Here is a 21858-nt window from a genome sequence, read left to right as displayed (position 1 = left end):
ATAGAAAAATGTACAATGAGAGTTTGGTGGAAAAATGTACAATGAGAGTTTGGTGGCATTTGGAATCTAGAGAGAGAGAGTGTTTTTGTTAACCAAAAAATACATCCCATAAACTCTAACTCAACACACCTATTTATACTCAAAAAAATATACTATGCAATATCTATAATAATAATAAAATTATCATCCAATTATTACTTTTATAACAAAACCCATTTAATTTCAAACCCATTTTCAATTAAGATCTGCAATCGGGCATCAGATCTGAAATCAAAGATCGATTGTTGCTACAAATCTGAAAAGCGATAACATCTACAAACCGATTAGATCTACAAATTTGAAACTCGATTGTTGCAGCTCTCGTCGGAGAAAATGAACGTTCGCCGGAGATGGTGACGGTTGGGAAGTTTGCTTTTGACAATTGGGCAATTCAATATCCAACTCTCTTTCTGCTGCTACTAGTCTTCTGTTTCTACTTGATTTGTAAGTATCACGTGGTACTGTTATGTACATGTAGATGTATATTAGTTATGTACATGTAGATGTATATTACTCATAGTTGCAAAATATTATTTTAATTTGTGTTAGCTTTTCGTTTTGTATAGAGCAACTTCCTTGAATAGGATTTGCATATTAATGAGCTAAGGATGAAGATGAGAGGAAAAGGAGGGCGGTGGTGGAAGTGAATTTAATTAATTTATGTTTGATGTTGATTAGGATTTGATTATTTGATTTTAATAAGTTCTTGTAATGTTTAATGGAAATGAATTTGGTGTTCTTGAGAGTTTTAATTTTCCAGATCTGTTGGTTATTTTCCAGATTTGTTGGTGCCGGCGGTTTTCGATTGAAGGTATCAACTCAGTAATTTGCAATTGAATGTGAAAATGGTGGATTTGAGTATAATTTAGAGTTTATAGTTTGTATATTTATTGATTCAATGTTTTGGTGGGTTTGATTTTACCATGTTATTTAAAGTGTTTGAATAAGATGAAAAAAATTAGGGTTTGTTCATAATTATTAAGGATAAAGATGAAGGTGAGGAAGAAAAAAAATTTGGGGATAAAGATTTCAACAATTTTATTACAAAACACGGGGACCAATTCAGCAACTTTGTTACAAACCACAGGGACCATTTCAGCAATATTGTAAATAAAGGAAAGAAACTGACGAAAATACCCTCACATGTCTGGCACATGACCAGAGTTAACGGCATTTTTTGATGGCCGTCGGTCAGAGGGACTAAATCAGCAACTTTTACCAACCACCGGGACCAAATCCATCAAAAAAAAAGCACAAGGACTAAACCAGCATTTTGGTACGAACCACAGGGACTATTTCAGCAATTTTGTCTATTGAGTTTAAATTATGAGTTCTCTCTGGATCCTCACTATATGTGTGTGTTTATATATATATATATATATATATATATATATATATATATATATATATATATATATATATATATATATATATATTAGTAATAGAATAAGTTCCAAATAGATTTTTTTTTTTTTTGAACGGCAAGCTTGCATCAGTCCGGACCGAAGCCTAGTCATCATTTGCACACACACACGCGTTCGGGCAGGAAACCCGAACCACACTCAGGGGATCCGACCCTTAAACCATCCCATACGGGGCAGGCGGGCCGGACCTTAGTCCCGGAGCGGGTCGGTAAAACCTTCCCTTTGGGCCACCCTCAAGGAATTTCTTTCAAATAATATCCTTTGTAGGTGACGAGGCTCGAACCTGAGACCTCTAGCCCGGCGGGGGTGCTAGGCACCACCACATGTCCACTGAGCCAAAGCTGCGGGGACTTCCAAATAGATTTGCATAAATACAAGCAAACAAGACCTGACTCAACTCAAAAATTATTGTGGTTGAGATCCAATCTCTCATAGTGCAATAACTCAGCACTTTCATACCAATCCCCATTATTTATCAATCACTTCAATTCTTTCTTTATTCAAATTTCAAATTATATTCATTCCTTTTTCATGCAAATAATCATTACTACACAACTTATATATATTAATTAATCGTTATAAAAGGTCTCATCTAGAGCTCTTTATTGTTAATTAAGTTGTGGTAATGTTAGCTGTTGTCTCACCTCTAGAAAACAATAACACCGGATCAAGAGATGGAAGAGATCATCAAGGATGTGAAATGGTTACGTTTTCGATGGGCGATGAATTCCCGGACATTTCGGATAATAATTTTTTGGAAAGTATTGATTTTGATGATTTATTTGTGGGGATGGATGATCAAGATATGTTGGCAGATTTGGAAATGGACCTTGCAGGAGAATTTTCTCTTAGTGGTGGAGAAGACTCATCTGAGATTAATAATAGTAGTGTGACATCTTTTTCGGGTGATCACAAAGTTGAGGAATTAATGTCAAAAAAAGTATTAGAAGTTGTAAGCAAAAGAGATGGAAGAAGTGAAGCTACAACGAATCCAAATCCAAATCGTAAACGAAAAGAAATCAGTAGATCGAAATCGCCTTCTGGTAAATCTAAGAGTTCATTACAAGGCAAGAGAAAAGTTAAGGTACACACATTTAGGGTTTCTTTAATAAAACAATTATCTAGGGTTACCATCTTATTTATAAAAAACTAGAACTAGGAATTCATCTCTTTTTTTAATAATTAGTTTGAATGTATGAATGTCTTCATCTTAGACTTTCTAGAAGTAGTCGATCTCTCTACCTTCGAGTAGAGGCTGTATGAATGTCTTCATCTTATCTTTCACATACCTCGCCTTGCATGGATTGGGGTAGGGTTAGCTAGTGTTTTTATTAGTTGGACCAATATATAAAGTTTTTTTTTTTTTTTTTTTTTTTTTAATAAGGATTCAAGCTTATAAATTTAAATGTTGTCAAGAACCCGAAATATTATAGTATCACCTAGGTAAGTTTAAAGCTATTAAAAGAAAGTTACTATGTTTATAATTTTAGTATATGTATTCTTGAAATCCAGTGCATGATGTCAGATTTCTAGTGTTCCTATTGGGTATCAACAAAGGGGATGATTCTCACACACTGTTTTTTGATCCTCACACACCAATTTACTTGAACTCCTCCCTAATAATAGGGTAAAAGGGTGTGTGAGGATCAAAAAACAGTGTGTGAGAATCATCCCCCATCAACAAAAAGGATAATGTTAATATATGCTTGTATTCTAAGATGTTAAGTGTTAGTTCACGGGTTGCTTACTTGTGTTCACGGGTATAGTCTGAAAAAAACATATTTCTGCAGCCTTTGCTGTTATAGATAAGATTAGAACAATTCTGTTGACAGATCCCAAAAAGTACAGTACCGAACCTTCTGAAAAATCAAGAATATTACTTTAATCATACAAATGCTAAACTTTCATTCTTTGGTCATTTAGCATCAAATTATCCATTAATATAATTAAGATAATATTTTAGGGTGACCAAGGATGGTTGAAAATTATCGCGGATACTACGTTAAGTTATCCCGGGATACTACATTAAGTCATGAGTAAAAATGTTCGTTCTCTCATAATAGTTTGAATAAAAAGTTCATATAATAATATTGATAATTTACTTATATTGACCTTATAATAATATTGATAATTTATTTATAATTTACTTATATTTCTTTTATTAGCTAGGATGCATATATACAAGAATATATATATATATATATATATATATATATATATATATATATATATATATATATATATATATATATATATAGTATGTATACCGATCCAATATCAGGTGCCGACTATACTAAATAAACTTTAATCAAAGATTTGATTTGATATTTCGGGTCGATTAGGTTGATTGGACGCCGGAGTTGCATCGGAGATTCGTGCAAGCAGTAGAGCAACTGGGGGTAGATAAGGCAGTAACTTCAAGAATTCTTGAAATTATGGGTATTGGTTGTCTTACTCGCCATAACATTGCTAGCCATCTTCAGGTATATTTATGTATATTATATATACTCAATATAGTTACATTACATTTACATTTACATATATAATAATTTGGAAACCTTTTAGCTATTGTTTTGTCACACTTCTAACTAAAAATCTTCCTAATTTTCAAGCTTGATATATGTTTTGATCAAGGTAAAATATATATGATCATTAGTTTCCTTCTTCTGATAATTCTAGTTTAGGGAATTAAAGTTAGTATGTACACTTTTATGACAAAAAACCTACTTATTTCTATTTGTTGTGAAATTATAGAGTATACAAAATTAACCTTTGTTGTATTATGTGAAATATTATTGATGTAATTAGTCTTCGAGCAATGGTATTTAGCCCGCACGTTGTTGCGGTTTTCTTATCGTAACGATATATCATATACGGAGTAGTTGTTTCATATACGGTGTGTTGATCTGGATTTTTTATAGTTGATCAGATGATACTTCGATATATATTATATCTTAAGTAAGTGTTATTCATAATGATAACTATTTAGGTGTATTATGTTTTTATACGAATAAAAATTTATAATGTTTATGATGGCTTAATTTTATATATCTAATATGGACTGACAAATTAATGACTATAAGAGATGCCTCACACGTTGTTTTGATAAATGATTTCGTTTCATGCACATATAATTATAATTCAAATATGATTTGGTACAAATTTTTATTAAATGAAAAGTAAAAAAAAAAATTATATTCTCTTAAAGTTTATAACAAAGTTGAAATAAATATGAAAAGAAAAAATTAAAAAGGTTTTAGGAAGCAAATGAAAAGGGAAAAATTTAAAAATGTAAAAATAAAATAAAATAAAATAAAATAAAAATTATACAAAATAATTAGGAGTATAACATAATACAATATTTTATAATTTATAATATTATTTTCTTACATGGTATAAATTAAAATTTATACAAAATATAATAATATGAAAAAATACTAATTAATATTGACATCCTGATTAATTATTTGAACTTCATTATGAAATTTGAGATGTGATGAGGTTTTCTCTGTTCGAATGTTGGTGTTGAAGGTATTTCGTATGCCCGAGAGACATATTAAATTAATGTGGCTAATATGTTTTGATCCAAGTCGGGTCATACCCAATAACAAGCTTACCGACACCTTATTCGTATTTGATCTTAACGATTGGATCATTGATTAAATACGCAACACTTGAACTTTAAGAAAAATGGTTTTCTGAAATATTACTTGATGTGTACATATATATATAAATTATGGAATAATTTATATAATATGGAATTAATTATTTATAGGTTAAATAATTAATTTATTTATGTTACATTTTATATAAATGGGTTTTATATAATAAAATGTATATGTATAAATAAAATGGAAGGTTTTATAAAATTTAATTTTATAAAACTTATTTAAAAGCCTACAAGTAAGTGGCATTGGAGCATGCACTTTGACTTGCCATGTGTATGGTTACTTCAAGTATCAAGAGGCATAAGTACCAAGACTTGTAGTAGACCAAAACACACATGCATACACATCAAAATAGCACAAAAAAAACTGCAAAAATCTGCTCTCTTTGAGCTGTAAAAACCGTGGGGTTTCAAGGGGGTAGAGGTGTTCTTAATTTGATTTTTGCAAGCCATATTCAAGTGTTAACAAACCCTAACCAAAGCACAAGGTGTTGGTGATAAGCTTGGGGTATAACAACTTGAGGTTTCATACATTTGGAGCTCCATTCATCCTCATCTTCTTCATCATATTGTTGTAACCCTCAACTAGCTTGAGGAGGTAAATTACTAAACCCACTTGTTGTATGTAAGCATATTATTTCAAGACTTGATATATTTATGGAATTTGTCTTTTAAAATGGTTGATATATAACATGATACTTGCATGCTTCCGCTAACTTTATCTTCATAAAATGGGTTTATGAACTTGTTAAAATGTAGAACATGTTTCTCAAAAGGTTTGTCAAATTCCATCAATGGTATCTAGAGCCAAGGTCTTTGAAATATGCTTCTTGTTTATGACTTTTAAATCCACTAATCTTACAATCTAGTAACATGCATGAAACTAGAATGTAAAAATTTTTGGATTTTGGGTGGGTTCTTATTTTGGCCGAATTTTAGGGAGTTCCAAAGTGGGTTTGGAACTTATTTTTGGTCAAATTTTGTTGTTTAATGTGGTTCACAATCAAGCCTAGACCTTGTGTTTGAATGGTTGTATGTTGTGGTTGATTTATTCATTCTTATGGTTTGTAATATTAATCATTCATTTGGTTTGTAATAATTTGTAATATTCATTCATTTGTAATTTATTTTATATTTGGTATGTAAAATAGATTAGGTTGTAATTTCATTTTCTAGAAAAAAATGTATTAGGATATATTTTTTGTAAAGAGAATGAAGAATGAAGATGATGAAGATGAACACAAGTTGGAAGCATTTGGATGCAAGATTAAGTGGGAGATTATAAATCTCCTACTTTGTCATAACCCATAGAAGGTGACATTTGTTTTGGCTAAACAAATGTCTACCAAATTGGCTTGATTGTGAACTTGGTTGTTTTGCATGTTTATTGTGTTTGTATGTTTGGTTGCTACAATTTATCACACATTTACAACTTGCAAAATGACATTATAATTGGTTATAATTAAAACAACAAAAGGACACTAATAAATGGTTATTAAGGACATAAATAACAATGCATATAAAATGGTTTATATCAAAGTAATTGGCTTTACTAATATGACATGAAAATAGGTTTTTCATAAAACACTACACACCAAATGCATGTTGGTGTATAGCATTTTGTTTTCTAAAACTAGAATGTAGAAAACATAAAATCCCTTTAACTAAAACAAGGTAAACAAGTTAAACGCCATCCTTTTGTGGAAACACTTAGACATATTAGGAATCTCTTGATGGGATAAAGGCCACCTAACCGTCATGAGTGAACTAATATGAATAAGGTACACTTCGCATACATGTGGGATAAAGGTCACCTAACCACTTGTATGTTAAGTCTACATGTTTACACAAGTAGGACGACTTGATTTGGGAATCATGAACTTAGGATCACCGAAGCATGAGGAACAAATAGGCGTTGATGGGATTAATATGCCATGCAAAAGGATTGCACGATCCCATAACTTAGAAGTTGCAAAAGGATTGCAATTGTCATTATGACTACCTAGCTAAATCAAATGACGGGATAAAGGTCACCTAACCGAAATTTGATTTACCATTGGATTCTAATATTTAATAAAACAAATTAAAAGGGTATTGTTTATTAAATTTAAAATCGATACTTAAAAGGACTTTGTTGAATTTCGTAGATGGCCGCTAATAACAACAACAACATGCAAAACGCACCACTTAACATGAACAACCTATCGTTACGGTCTCTCCTCGAGAAAGACAAACTCAATCATACCAACTTTATGGATTGGTTCCGCAATCTTCGGATTGTCCTCAAACAAGAGGATAAAGCGTATGTACTTGAGGACCCCATTCCCGATCAACCGGATGAGAATGATATGGAGGCAATGGTCTCTTACGATAAGTATTGCCACGACTCCCTTCAAGTCTCATGCTTAATGCTTGGGACTATGATACCCGAACTCCAAAAGGATTTCGAGCATCATAGTGCATACGACATGATAACGCAATTGAAGGAGATGTTCCTCCAACAAGCGCGTGTCGAGCGTTTTGAAACGGTTCGGGCGCTACATGCTTGTCGTATGGACGATACCCAATCGGTTTCATCTTATGTACTTAAGATGAAAAGCCTTATCGATCGTGCTAACCGCCTTAACCTAAACATATCTAATGAGTTAGCCACCGATCTTATCCTTAACTCCCTATCAAAAAGGTTTGATCAATTTGTAATTAATTACAATATGAATGGGATGGATAAGAGCATAGGTGAGCTTCACGGTATGCTTAGAACGACGGAAACTAGCATGGGTAAAAGGGCTTTACCCGTGTTAGCAATCGATCAAGGTGGGTCAAAAGGTAACACCTCTAAGCCAAAGGTGGCCAAGAGAAAAGGACCCGCCCATCAAGGCAAAGGGAAAGGGAAGATGGTTACCCCAACCATCAACAAGGCTAAGAAGCAAAAGGTAGTCGAGAAGGCAAACCCCAAAGAAGACCCATGTTTCGGTTGCGGTGAGATGGGTCATTGGAAACGAAACTGTCCGGTCTATCTTAAGGAGTTGAAGGACAAGAGGGATGCAGGGCAAACCTCAGGTAATATATATATGGTATATATAGAGCTTAGTATTACTTCTTCTAATACATGGGTATTAGACACGGGATGTGGAACTCATATTTGCAATTCTTTGCAGGGGTTCAAAAGAAGTGATCATAAGGCGGGAACATCAAGTCTCTATATGGGCAATGGTGCAAAGGTGCATGTTAAAGCTCAAGGAGATTTTATTTTGAAGCTTCCAAGCGGATTGGAACTTATTTTAGAAAATGTTTTGTATGCTCCGGATTTGTGTAGAAACATTATTTCTATTTCTCGCTTAAAACAATGTGGTTACGTTGTTAATTTTATTGATGATGATATTCATGTTTCTAAAGACAATGTATTCTATTTCAAGGCTTCGCCTTCAAATGGAATTTAAGAATTGGTTCATGATGACGCATCATCGAGCTCTATATACCATACAAGCACCAAGAAACTCAAAAGGGATTTGAGTGATTCCTATTTATGGCATTGTCGCCTTGGCCATATAAACAAGAACCGAATGCATACACTTCAAAAGAATGGACTTTTGAAATCAAATGAACTAGACTCATTTGATGTATGTGAATATTGTTTACAAGGCAAAATGACAAAAGCACCTTTCCAAGGGACCTATGAAAGGGCTAAAGACTTATTGGGATTAATACATTCGGATGTATGTGGACCCTTTAAGCCCATAACTAGGAATGGTGAAAGATACTTCGTTACTTTCATTGATGACTTCAGTCGTTTCGGATATGTCTACTTGTTAAGACACAAGGACGAAACGTTTGAAGCATTCAAAGAATATCAAAACGAAGTACAAAATCAACTCAATAGGACAATTAAGGTACTTCGTACCGATAGAGGAGGTGAATACCTAAGCGATGCCTTCCAAGATCATCTTAGGAGTTGTGGGATTATCTCACAACTTACTCCACCCGGAACACCCCAACTTAATGGAGTTTCCGAAAGGAGGAACCGAACCCTAATGGATATGGTTCGATCTATGATGGCAAGAAGCTCGTTACCTCTATCATTTTGGGGTTATTGTCTAAGCTCCGCGGCTCGTATTTTAAATATAGCCCCAACCAAGAAAGTGGAACGAACTCCTCATGAGATGTGGTTTGGAAAACCTCCTTCTCTTTCATACTTGAAAGTATGGGGATGTGAAGCTTATCCTAAGCGTTACGTCCCTAATAAGTTGAATGCTCGATCCACGAAGTGTATCTTCATAGGATATCCCAAGGATGATATGGGATACTATTTCTATGATCCTTCCGAGCAGAATGTATTTGTTGCTCGAAAGGCTGAATTCCTTGAAACTAAGTTCCTAATGGAAGACAAAAGTGAAAGGAAGATAGATCTTGAAGAGGTTCAAGATCAAGTAGATGATACACAATTGGCTGACACTAGCACTCAACATGAAAATGTTGAGAGTGATCAGATGGATGATCAAAATACACAAGACGTTCGCAGATCTGGTAGGATTAGTAATCCTCCTGAGAGATATGGGTTTCTCATAGATGGTTGCTATGTGGTTGATTTGGATGAACCAATAAACTACCAAGATGCTTTATCAAGGATTGATAAAGATAAATGGCAGGAAGCCATGAACGCTGAGATGCAATCCATGTATGACAACCAAGTTTGGGAACTTGTTGCACAACCTCCTGGCTCTAGGCTAGTTGATTGTAAATGGCTGTTCAAAATGAAAACAGACATACATGGGAACTTGGATACATATAAAGCTAGACTTGTAGCAAAAGGTTTCACTCAAACTCAAGGGGTTGACTATGATGAAACTTTTTCGCCTGTGGCGATGCTAAAGTCTATTAGGATATTACTTGCCATTGCTGCTCATTATGATTATGAAATATGGCAGATGGATGTCAAGACCGCTTTCCTAAACGGACATCTTGAGGAAGATGTCTATATGGTTCAGCCTGAGGGTTTTGTTGATCCGAAATATCCTAAAAAGGTATGCAAGTTAAAGAAGTCAATCTACGGATTGAAACAAGCATCTAGAATGTGGAATCATCGTTTTAATGAGGAGGCCAAGAAATTTGGCTTCATTAAAAATGGTGATGAAGCTTGTGTATACAAGAAAGCTAGTGGGAGCACTATCATGTTCCTTGTACTATATGTGGATGATATATTGTTATTTGGAAATGATATTCCGGCAATGCAAGGTGTTAAAACTTGGTTAAGCAAATGCTTCTCCATTAAGGATCTTGGAGAAGCACAATACGTTTTGGGGATTGGGATCTACAGGGATAGATTCAAGAAACTGATAGGTTTAAATCAAAGTGCATACATTGAAAAAATCTTGAAAAGGTTCAAGATGGAGAACTCTAAGAAAGGTTTGGTACCTATTCAAAAGGGAACACTTCTCAGTTCATCTCAGTGCCCCACCACGAAAGATGAACAGGAGAGAATGAAGAAAGTCCCATATGCTTCTACCATTGGGTCAATCATGTATGCAATGATATGCACTAGACCGGATGTGTCATGCGCTCTTAGCCTGACAAGTAGATACCAGAATAACCCAGGAAACAGTCATTGGATTGTTGTTAAAAGTATATTGAAATACCTTAGGAGGACTAAGGATATGTTTCTGATATATGGGTCTGGTGAGGAGGAACTCGCTGTAAAAGGTTACGTGGACGCGAGTTTCCAAACTGATCGTGATGATTCTCGATCACAATCCGGTTATGTCTTCACATTAAATGGAGGTGCGGTCTCTTGGAAGAGTTCAAAACAGGATGTTGTTACTCTATCCACTACAGAGTCGGAGTACATCGCCGCATCATTGGCAGCTCAGGAAGCTGCATGGATGAAGAAATTCATCGACGACTTAGGAGTAGTCCCTTCCATTCAGGACCCTCTTGAGATCTTTTGTGACAACGAGGGTGCGATTGCTCAAATCAAGGAACCTCGTGCTCATCAAAAGACCCGTCACATTGAGCGGAGATTCAACTACATAAGGGATGAAGTTGAAAAGGGAAAGATATGTATTCGCAAAGTTCACACAGATCTTAATATAGCGGATCCTCTCACGAAGCTCTTACATGGATCAAAACATGCTGGACATGTTTGTGCATTAGGGCTTCGATATTCTAGTGATTGGTTATGATCTGTTTTAAGTATTGTAACGGAACGAAGTAGTTCAAACTCATTTATACAATTATGGCATTAATTTATCTTGAGTTATGTTCCTATTTTGCATATTTTATCCATGAATAAGTAATTATTCTAAAATTCCGTAGTCGATCACATTCGTGGGAACAAGTGTGAGGTTTAGACTATTATGAACTTGGATTGGTATACATTCACGGGATGAATGTGGGGCAAGGTTGCAACCAAGGTTCATAGATATTTGTGGGACACAAATATTGGAAGACCCGCTCTCAAGACTTACTAAATAGAGCCTTTGTGGTCGATCACATGTAGTCTTGATTAAAGGCGAATATCATTGTATCCTCTGACCTGAGATACATATTGGGTTCGGATATTTACCAAGTATTGTGCCTTGATTCTTTCCTTCGCTAGTCTGAAATATGGTAGTTCATAAGGAAGAGCTCAGGTATAATGCAAGGTGTATATTTAGGACGTATGTAGTCAAGATGGAATTTGTCCCTCTTATTCGTTGAGAGTCAGATGTCTAAGGCCTGATAAAGTTAAATCTAAAAGAGAGTGATCACTCTGTATCTCTTGGAATTAACATGACATCTAGGACGAAAGGATGTAATGAAAAGATTCACCTATTCATATTCGAGATGTGAACTCAAAAGGGATGATGTTATTGAATGGCACAAAGTCATAACATATTGGGGGTGATGGACGGTCGTTAGGTGGTATCCATCACTTGCATTAATTTCTTATGTTTCTCGTGCAAGTGGGAGATTGAAGGTATTTCGTATGCCCGAGAGACATATTAAATTAATGTGGCTAATATGTTTTGATCCAAGTCGGGTCATACCCAATAACAAGCTTACCGACACCTTATTCGTATTTGATCTTAACGATTGGATCATTGATTAAATACGCAACACTTGAACTTTAAGAAAAATGGTTTTCTGAAATATTACTTGATGTGTACATATATATATAAATTATGGAATAATTTATATAATATGGAATTAATTATTTATAGGTTAAATAATTAATTTATTTATGTTACATTTTATATAAATGGGTTTTATATAATAAAATGTATATGTATAAATAAAATGGAAGGTTTTATAAAATTTAATTTTATAAAACTTATTTAAAAGCCTACAAGTAAGTGGCATTGGAGCATGCACTTTGACTTGCCATGTGTATGGTTACTTCAAGTATCAAGAGGCATAAGTACCAAGACTTGTAGTAGACCAAAACACACATGCATACACATCAAAATAGCACAAAAAAAACTGCAAAAATCTGCTCTCTTTGAGCTGTAAAAACCGTGGGGTTTCAAGGGGGTAGAGGTGTTCTTAATTTGATTTTTGCAAGCCATATTCAAGTGTTAACAAACCCTAACCAAAGCACAAGGTGTTGGTGATAAGCTTGGGGTATAACAACTTGAGGTTTCATACATTTGGAGCTCCATTCATCCTCATCTTCTTCATCATATTGTTGTAACCCTCAACTAGCTTGAGGAGGTAAATTACTAAACCCACTTGTTGTATGTAAGCATATTATTTCAAGACTTGATATATTTATGGAATTTGTCTTTTAAAATGGTTGATATATAACATGATACTTGCATGCTTCCGCTAACTTTATCTTCATAAAATGGGTTTATGAACTTGTTAAAATGTAGAACATGTTTCTCAAAAGGTTTGTCAAATTCCATCAGGTGTATGCTATCTAACCAGAATAATTCGTAACGATTTTCAATTTTTTTCCTGGCCCCAAAACAAGATTAGAACTTGAGGATTAGAACTTGAGATTTCGTAGCAGGATCTTAGGGCCCCAACTAGGAGTGTAAACGAGCCAAGTTGAACTCGAGCTCGGCTCCTATGAAATTCAGTGAGCTCGAGCTTGATTACAGTTCGACTTATTTATGTACATGATAGTTACTATTATATAGATATATACTTATATGTTACTCCAAATATGATATAATTATGTATTATTTTTAATATAAATAACAATTAATATCAATAAATGAAAGTTCATTTAGACTCCCGAGTTTGTTCAAGTTCAATGTAAAAAGCTCAAGCTTGAGCTCGTTCGCCAAGGGAGGTTCAAAATATGCTTAAGCTCGGACTCAAGCTGGTTTGAGAACAAATCGAGCTCGAATAGCTTGCGAGTAGCTCAATTCCTATACATCTCTAGCCCAAACCACTTTCGAGTGTTAGTGATGATTTTAATTCAAACTTAATGTCATAAACCCTGTTTTATATTATATTTAAGTTCTATGCGTGCTACCAATGATACATATGTAAGATTCAAGACTGATGGATAAATACGATTCGAGCATATTCCCTTTTAAAATGTATTATTTCGTCATCGACAAATAAATGCTTAATTGGTCAAAAACTTCATAATCTGAGTTCAAAAATCAAACAGCACACTATTCCAAAAAACGAATAAGGTCAAATATCTTCACATGCATATTCTTATCTTCTCCACCAAAATAATAAAAATAAATACATATGAATAATATAATTTTGCAAGGTTTTACTCCATCCGTCCCATAAGTGTCTACTTACTTTTTGCACACAATTTTAAAAAATTCCACCAACTTTATACTCCACCAATCAGAAATTTTCTCTCCAGAATAACCTCTTTTAATTGGTTGAAATACAAAGTGGACAATTACAATGGGACGTCTCAAAATGAAAATATGAACACTTTAAGTGGGACGGAGGGAGTAATATCTAAGTAGTTTGTACCCTAAAAAGACAAACTCTGTTGATCACAAAGAAACAACGACAGTGATGCAGCATTCATTGTTTTGTTTGTTTGCCTCTTATACCACTCTCAACCATTGCACATCAAATTGTTAGATCTCTTATACCACTCTCAACCATGACATGTTTCTTTAAAAACATTAAGTGACACATCAACATCACTTCAACACTTTCTTAAAAAAATTGAACTGACTACTACCAACAATAATACACTTCTCTAAAAGAATTGGATCCACTTATCATTATTTAAATAAAAGATCACACTTAAAAAAAGAATAAAAATATTAAATAATAGTAAATGAGTGGATATGGACAGATTCTAAAACATTAAGGGCTCACTAAACTCATAAGTTACCGTCTTCTTTGGTTTGTAAAATGACTGAGATTTAATTTTATCTAGAAAAGGATGAAAAAGACTATCAAATGCCTATAGTGTCTTTATCTTATAAAAAATGACGACATGAAAGAAGTAACCATTGGTACTAGTCTTAGTATCATTAATTTTTTACCTTTAAATCACGGTAATATACCAACACTTTGAAATTAAACACGTGATAATTTTTTATTTTTTATTTTTTTTTTGGCAAAAAACTTGGAACATATTATAGAAGTACAACATTGTTATGGGCTTAAAACCCACTCATAAAGACACCCATAATTGGGCTCATGTACAGAACACTAAAAACATTATAATTTATAATGCTAAATTAAAACAAAAAGACAAAAAGAAGCCATATTCAGGAGACTTCACATCTAGCATCTTGATCACCTTTGAGCACCTTTGAATTAACTACATCATACTAAAGCCCATGGGGTTGAACCTTCCAAATATAAATTGAAAACTCTTGACTTTGATTGCATTAACCAACAATTGAAATACCTTAAATTAAACAACTTCAACCACACTCGCTTCATTTTTATTAACACCATTAAATAACAAGTTGTTTCTAGCGAGCCAAAAAAAAAAAAAAAAACTAATATGCTGCCGGGCCAATAAGTCTCCAAGATTTTTATCTTTTAGACCCAAACCGTGAAAGCGAACAAGAGAGAGTTTAACGATAGACAAATGCATAACCCACGCCACACTCCACCAAATAAAAGACCCGCCCAAACGTTACGAGACCATGTACAATGAAGTATAAGATGGTCAATTGATTCAACATGAATAATACACCAACCACACTTGTCATCCATACCACCACGAAGACAATGTCTAAAATGTAAAACTTCCTTTACCGGGACGCCCTCTTGAAGCGCTAACCAATGAAAATGGCCATTTTTGAAGGCACTTTTTTTATTCCAAACCACCTTGAGCCAATCAAACTGTAAATCTAATACATGCGTATCTATTTCATGCATTAATATTCTTTGAAATCTGATCTGATGCTGGTGATGATCTTTAATGTTTCTGTAACTTCTGAGAAATAGTTTGAAGCAGCTAGCAAGTTATGTGCATGAATGACATTTTATATGCATCAATAAGTAGTACTGTAGTACTTTCTGAATAACATATAAACTTAGATCTTGAAACATCACAACTAATTTGGAGACATGTAACTTGTTTCAGAAATACAGGTCGCATCGAAAACATCTGCTCGCAAGGGAAGCGGAAGAGGAAAGTTGGAGTCAAAGACGTCAAATGTACAGTGGCACCACGGCAATAGGAGGTGGAGGTAACGGCAGAAGTGGCAAAAGGCACATGGGACAATGGGTTGCACCACCACCAACCATGGGCTTCCCTCCAAAGACACAGGTTCCACATTATAGACCGTTACATGTATGGGGTCACCCCTCAATGGAGCGACCTTTAATGCCCGTTTGGCCCAAACATATGGCCCACTCACCGTCACCAACGTCACCACAATCGCCACATGTTTGGCACCCATCACCATCTCCTTCACCAACATGGCACCCTCATCACCAAAGAGTGCGTTCTTCTTTCTACATCCGTCTTTTTATGACATTTATTTTTATTTTTTATTTTTAAGAACGGCAAACACACACTCAATTACAAATAGTCCAGCACGGGACTTGAACTCACAACTTTTAAGGTTATGCGAGTTACCTAGATACTGCTAGGTCAAAGGCCGTTATGTCTGTTAATCTAACAATAGGTGTTTGCTTTTGTGCAGCCACAATACTTCCCACAAATTTTGCCACAAACGGTAAGCTTATGATTAATTATTCGTAACTTGAAACGTTAATAAATCCCGAAAATTGTCTAACAATGTTTTCTGTTTTATGTATGAACAGAGGTTTCCAACTCTGCATGTACCGGTACCAGGTATTCCTCCAGCACCACATGCCATGTATAAGACAGAATCCGGCATAGGTGCCACCGCCTCTGCGAACAAACAATCGGGCCCACAACCACTGATCGACCTACATCCAGTAAGTACCAAATATAACATAATAGCACGATAGTACACTAAATACTTTCATAAGGCTGCAAAAATTGCAACTCGGAGAGTACTCGGTCGGGACTTTTTATGGAGAATCGGCCACTAAAGGAGTACTCAGATGATGTTGACCAAGTTTGACTTTGACCTAGTTTCCGAGTTTTGACCAATTTTCTGAGTAATCCTGAGTTTTAGCCAAGTTTGACCCTGCACTTTCACACCGATACATAGGTCACACGTATATTTCTTTTTCTTAGATTTTTTATAAATCTATGAAAAAACAATTTACTAATCATTTTTTCGATTTAACTTGTGTAACAGTCCAAGGAGAGCATAGATGCAGCAATTGGGGATATATTATCAAAGCCATGGCAGCCTCTTCCACTTGGACTGAAACCACCTGCACTTAATAGTGTAATGGTGGAATTACAAAAACAGGGGATTCAAAAAATACCACCCACTTGCATCTAAAACCTTATTAATTCGATCAATTTCTTATGCGGTTGCTGCTCGGAAATTTTCAATCCAACACGGAACCCTCCAATTCGACGACGTTTCATGCACTTAGATGTTCGACACCTAATGTGCGAGTTCTAGTTTTTTGTTCATGTGTCAAAAAATCATGAGTTTTGACTTTAAAGATTAGTTCTTGTTCTTTGAGTGTACAAAACTGTTGATCCATAAGCGAAACAAACGACATAAACCAATAATGTTTTATATGTTCTTATGTGAATATGGTAGTATGGGACGCTATTCAATAATGAAATGTTACAATCAAATAAAACTATCTGATAATATACCTTGTGATATCAGATAGTAACAGGTTCCTTCGACAACTTTTTCACTACGTTCTTATAAACCGATTCAGATAAGTGGCCATTTATCTTGAGTGATTTGATTATTTCCTCGGCTTCATCTAAACTCCCCTTCGAATTCAAATAATCTAAACAAGAAGACAAAACGGATGTATCCACAATCCACCCTTGAAAACTACTCGAAATAGATTTTTTCAACGTCTCCACCGCTTTGTCCATGTCATTAATTTTAACGTAACCTAACGCCATACGAGACCACATAGATGCATTAGGCTTGTTTCCATTATCCGTAACCTTTTTTATTACCGTTTCCGCCTTTTCGAGAAGTCCCTTTTTGCAGTAGATTGTAATAAGAATATTTGGAACTTGAAGATCGAAAAACTTATGTTGCTCTTCCCACTCTTTATATATTTTCTCAACATCATCAATACAATCTAATTTCGCAAGTGAGCTCATTAAACAGATATACCCATGATTGTATAACCTTCCAAGATTCTTATAAAGATCCCATACGCGAAGCACGTCATCTTTTCGTCCTGCACTAGCGTAAAGCGTGAGTAGATTCTCGTAAGCTGACTTCCTTTGACTCGGTTTTATAAGGTATTCGGATTTTTTCAAACAAGTCAACGCCTTTTTCTTTTCACATACTTTTAAATACCCGTTGGCTACAGTTGTGTACGCATGCCATTCCATTTGTACTTCTGGGTCAGCTTCCATTTTCAATAATAGTGTCTCCATTTTTTGTATTTCTGAAGTTTTTGCATACGCAGCTAATCTAATACAATACGTGAATTTGTCGATATGAATGCCCTTTTGTTCCATTTCTTCCATTAAACAATCGAGTTTATCGAAGTTTTCGGTAGCGGAATACAAACCCATCATAACGTTGTAAGTTAGAGAGTGAGAATAACCTAACTCCCTCATTTTTTGCATGGTGGCTTCGGCTTTATCGACTAGTTTTGCACCGGCGTAGCAGTTTAAAAGGGCCCCATAAACCTGCCAAACCCGTGAAGTATCCGGGATATTGTTGAAGTAATCCTCTGCTTGCGTTAGACCGTAAACTTTATTTATCAAATCCAGCTTAATAGACGCACCTTTAGGTGAAACGTCAAGATACGGTTTTTCATCCATCCATTCAGATATCTGTAATGTAAGTGAGAAATAAGGGTCAGCTAACCAAAACAAATACTAATCTGATAGGTGTTTGCAAGTATGCATGAGAAATTAGAGCAAATCGACAATCTAAATTGAGATAACATGCCACCTGCGCAAATGTATGGTGTAGCTTTTGAATATAAATACGACAATATAACCTTTATGTTAATATTACATGGATTTTATAGTAAACTGTGTTAATTTACTGTACTGGTCTAGAATACAAATAAATCATATACAGTTAGCAATATGTATCTTATATTAGCATCGTATATTCCAAATAGAACCAGCAATATTATGTTGTAAGTTAATACAATTACCAAACAATATATCATTACTGTACTAAAAGGCTAACAGCACACCTTCATTCTATATACCAAGTCAGCTCAAACTTGAAGAACTCGGTCTATATCACATTAAGTAAACTTAATACAGACACCATAAGTAATTCAAAGTAGACAAACTGATACCATTTCCTAAGAAAATTGAATGCAATGCCCCAATGTCATATCAATAGACAAGACCGATGATCTCGGACCGATTAATAAGTTGGTTATATCATAATAACACGAACTATATACCAAGAGCACATAAGATGTGAACAAACAGAGCAATCCTGAAACAGTACAGAGAAAATAGCAACAAAAATGTAACATAGAATACCATATTTGACTATAAGGGGAAATAGAATGTGTTTACATGCAAAAAGTTTAGGCGTATTAGCCTGAAAAAGAACATATCTAAACGTGACTTTTCTAGTAACAAACTTACCATATTAAATGTCACTTTAGTTAATAACTACACTAATAAAAACTCCAATGTACTACGTTGTTTTTCACACTGACTCACTGAGAAGTAAAAACCTATCAACACGTTTCCAAAACTTTTACTGATGCTCTAGAGGTAAAAACACCCATCAGATTCTTAATAAATTCAAGAAACTTTTTTGTAACTTAGAGCACCTTATAGTTTCTGGCACCTGAAAAGGATTACAAAATCCAACTTTGCACAAACACAGATGACTAACTAGAAGGTCAGATTTTAGGAAACAACCTATCAAAAGCATAGGTCAAGTAATAACGTGGACAGCCATGTACACTGTGGCGATGACATGGATGCATACGTGGACTACCACAATTGGTTTCCATAACTCATCTTTATTCTTTAATATATTTTTTTGGAGTCAGTTTGAATCTAAGTGATATAAGAGGTGTTTGGCTAATCTTAAAGTTTTTAGCTTTTGTGTCATCCAAGGCTTAGGATTTTTAGCATATTACCCCCCCAATTTTGATAAGCCCTCTCACCAAAGCTCATCCATATACCTTCAAGAAGCTTAATTGCTACAAGATAATGCAACAAGCTATTAAGCCCCTAAAAATGCTAAGCCAAATACTCCCCTTAGTCCTTCTAATTGATTGAACTAGTGGAATAGGTTTAAATTCCCCATAAAGTTCACAACTTTTCATTAATTGTGCTACGTTCTGTACTTAAATGGTCATTTCACAATGTATTGGTAATGTTTAACTACATAAATATGATCATACAAAAGCAGCTACTAGCAACTAAGTTCTAAGCATTATTATTTTGAGTAATTTGAGGAGAGAATGGAACCTGAAGGGCGTGTTTATAACGACCAAATTTACGAAACTGTTTGATGATTCTGTAAAGATCTTGTTGATCAATTGGTCTTCCTTGATCAACCCACTGGTCAAGAACTGGAACAACTGAGGGTTCATGAAAAGCAACTAGTCTGTGAAACAGAGTGGTTTTGGTTTTATCAGTAGTAGCGGCGACGTTGTTTTTAGGGGTTTGAGTTTCCGTTGAGTAACGTAAAACCCTAAAAACCCTAGATAAAATTGATGATTTCATCATCATTGAATGAATGCTGGACTGTGTTGTTGTTTGTGTAGTTGATAGTTGAGGTTGATTTACCCTTAGTACTACTAGAAATTGTTTGTAAAAGTTTTGCTGGACCTTTAAGCAATGTTCCAGAATTTTATTTTGGAGAGAAAGAGAGAGAAGCTGAAATTTTTTTAATTACTGGACCCTTTTTTTTTTCCCAAAAAACTAACCAAGCTAAAGAAAAATAAACCCGAGCTCCACTACGACAAACTAACTAGGAAAAAAAAAAAACCACGAATATAGAATTCAGACTAACATCGAATCTAACAACTGACAAACAGAACAATCCAAAACACACTAACCGAGGACCTTATCACCGGTGATGTTGTCGACGCCATTGCCCGTATTAGCCTTGAACGAAAAAGTCGCATCGTTGCCGGTCCCCTCACCTATATTGGTACCCGTCGGAGGAGGACTAAAACCGCGAATTTTAAACTCCTCGAAAAAACCCCTTTTCTAACGAACGTCCCGAACCCGAGCCCACGTAAGACCACATGCAAGACCCGTCCACTTGAGCATTTTTAAAAGAATTTTGAATCGCACCCATCTCTTCATCATCGTCACAAAAATCCCGTAAACTAAAAGAACACTTGCTGGACCTTTCATTTACTTTCATTTCAATTCATTTCTTTTAATGAAAAATTATGGAACAGACCTTAAAAGCAAAAAAAGTTGAGGAGTGCCTCAGTGTAAATATTATTTTGAATTTAATATTTAATTTAGTTTAAATCTAATTAAATTTAATTATTATTAATATAAAATAATACATAAATCAAATAAAAAGTTGTATTTGGTTCATTTTCTTTGGTGGTTTATTTAGTTTTAGATTTAGACTTATTGGGTTTATCTACTAGAGTACTACCTTTTATAAATTTTTTAGCCCAAATTAAAATCCATCCATTTAAATTTAATTTAAATACCCTAATAAAGGTAAAAGGAAAAACAGAGGTGTCTGTCTCTCTTCCAAACCTGTTAGGCTGATTGCAACCTTCCTTGTGGGAGATGATGTGTCGGAGTAATGCAATCATCACACCATTAGCGAGGCGTATTGTGCCTAGCCCGAAAGAGAGCATGAGCATGTTGCCATGTTGTGAAATTTTATATATTTATTCATATCTTTTTACTTCTTTTATTACATACGACTTTCAATCATAATTTAACGCATAGAACAACATCTTCCCATCACTCTTTCCCCACTATTTCCATTTTTACCATCATCTTTGTCACGTCACTACCATTCTCCTAAAAAAACTCCATTACATTGTCGCCACCACTACAAATAGTCATACCTACTTTCCTTTTCATCTTTCAAAACCTCCAAAAACACACATAAACCCACTCACATACATACAAAATATCCACAAACACTTACAAAAATAAAATCGAGTAAAAGAAAGGAGAAGAAAAAATAAAAAATCAACATCCAAATACTGACGTCAAAGCTTGAATGCCATCTATAACTTCGAGTGGGAGTGGTGAAACGTAGTGATTCTGACGTTCTACACAAAAAGCGC

At 34.7% G+C, this 21858-nt stretch overlaps 2 protein-coding genes across 3 annotated transcripts; one reads left to right on the top strand and one right to left on the bottom strand.

The window, feature by feature from the left end:
• The first annotated feature begins 1887 nt into the window (after positions 1-1887).
• LOC139856201 (transcription activator GLK1-like) lies at positions 1888-17268 on the top strand. Its single transcript, XM_071845454.1, has 6 exons — positions 1888-2547; positions 3806-3946; positions 15641-16000; positions 16206-16238; positions 16327-16464; positions 16794-17268. Exons 1-6 carry the CDS (start codon positions 2089-2091, stop codon positions 16941-16943), a joined length of 1281 nt encoding a protein of 426 aa, XP_071701555.1. The 5' UTR covers positions 1888-2088; the 3' UTR covers positions 16944-17268.
• On the bottom strand, positions 17177-20390 carry LOC139856200 (pentatricopeptide repeat-containing protein At2g20710, mitochondrial-like). Of its 2 annotated transcripts, XM_071845453.1 has the most exons (3): positions 20054-20322; positions 18382-18430; positions 17177-18283 (listed from the first exon to the last, which is right to left on the bottom strand). In XM_071845453.1, the coding sequence occupies exons 1-3, from the start codon at positions 20176-20178 to the stop codon at positions 17282-17284; spliced, it is 1176 nt and encodes a 391-aa protein (XP_071701554.1). In that variant the 5' UTR covers positions 20179-20322; the 3' UTR covers positions 17177-17281. The 2 variants fall into 2 exon arrangements, with proteins under 2 accessions (XP_071701554.1, XP_071701553.1); XM_071845452.1 differs by having other exon boundaries at positions 17177-18430; positions 20054-20390.
• Positions 20391-21858: the final 1468 nt, after the last annotated feature.

Source organism: Rutidosis leptorrhynchoides, chromosome 6, assembly GCF_046630445.1.
Source record: "Rutidosis leptorrhynchoides isolate AG116_Rl617_1_P2 chromosome 6, CSIRO_AGI_Rlap_v1, whole genome shotgun sequence".
In the NCBI taxonomy this organism is placed as follows: Eukaryota; Viridiplantae; Streptophyta; class Magnoliopsida; order Asterales; family Asteraceae; genus Rutidosis; species Rutidosis leptorrhynchoides.
The sequence above is the reverse complement of the archived record's forward strand: the minus strand, read 5'-3'. Positions and strand labels throughout refer to the sequence as shown.

Bases quoted from the DNA above. Each gene is read 5' to 3' on its own strand.
- LOC139856201 (XM_071845454.1), top strand. From the start codon at position 2,089: ATGTTAGCTGTTGTCTCACCTCTAGAAAACAATAACACCGGATCAAGA. The intron at 3,947-15,640 runs GTATATTTATGT...AACTTGTTTCAG, and splicing joins ACATTGCTAGCCATCTTCAG to AAATACAGGTCGCATCGAAA. The intron at 16,239-16,326 runs GTAAGCTTATGA...ATGTATGAACAG, and splicing joins CACAAATTTTGCCACAAACG to AGGTTTCCAACTCTGCATGT.
- LOC139856200 (XM_071845452.1), bottom strand. From the start codon at position 20,317: ATGATGATGAAATCATCAATTTTATCTAGGGTTTTTAGGGTTTTACGT. The intron at 18,431-20,053 runs GTTCCATTCTCT...CTTACATTACAG, and splicing joins GTTATAAACACGCCCTTCAG to ATATCTGAATGGATGGATGA.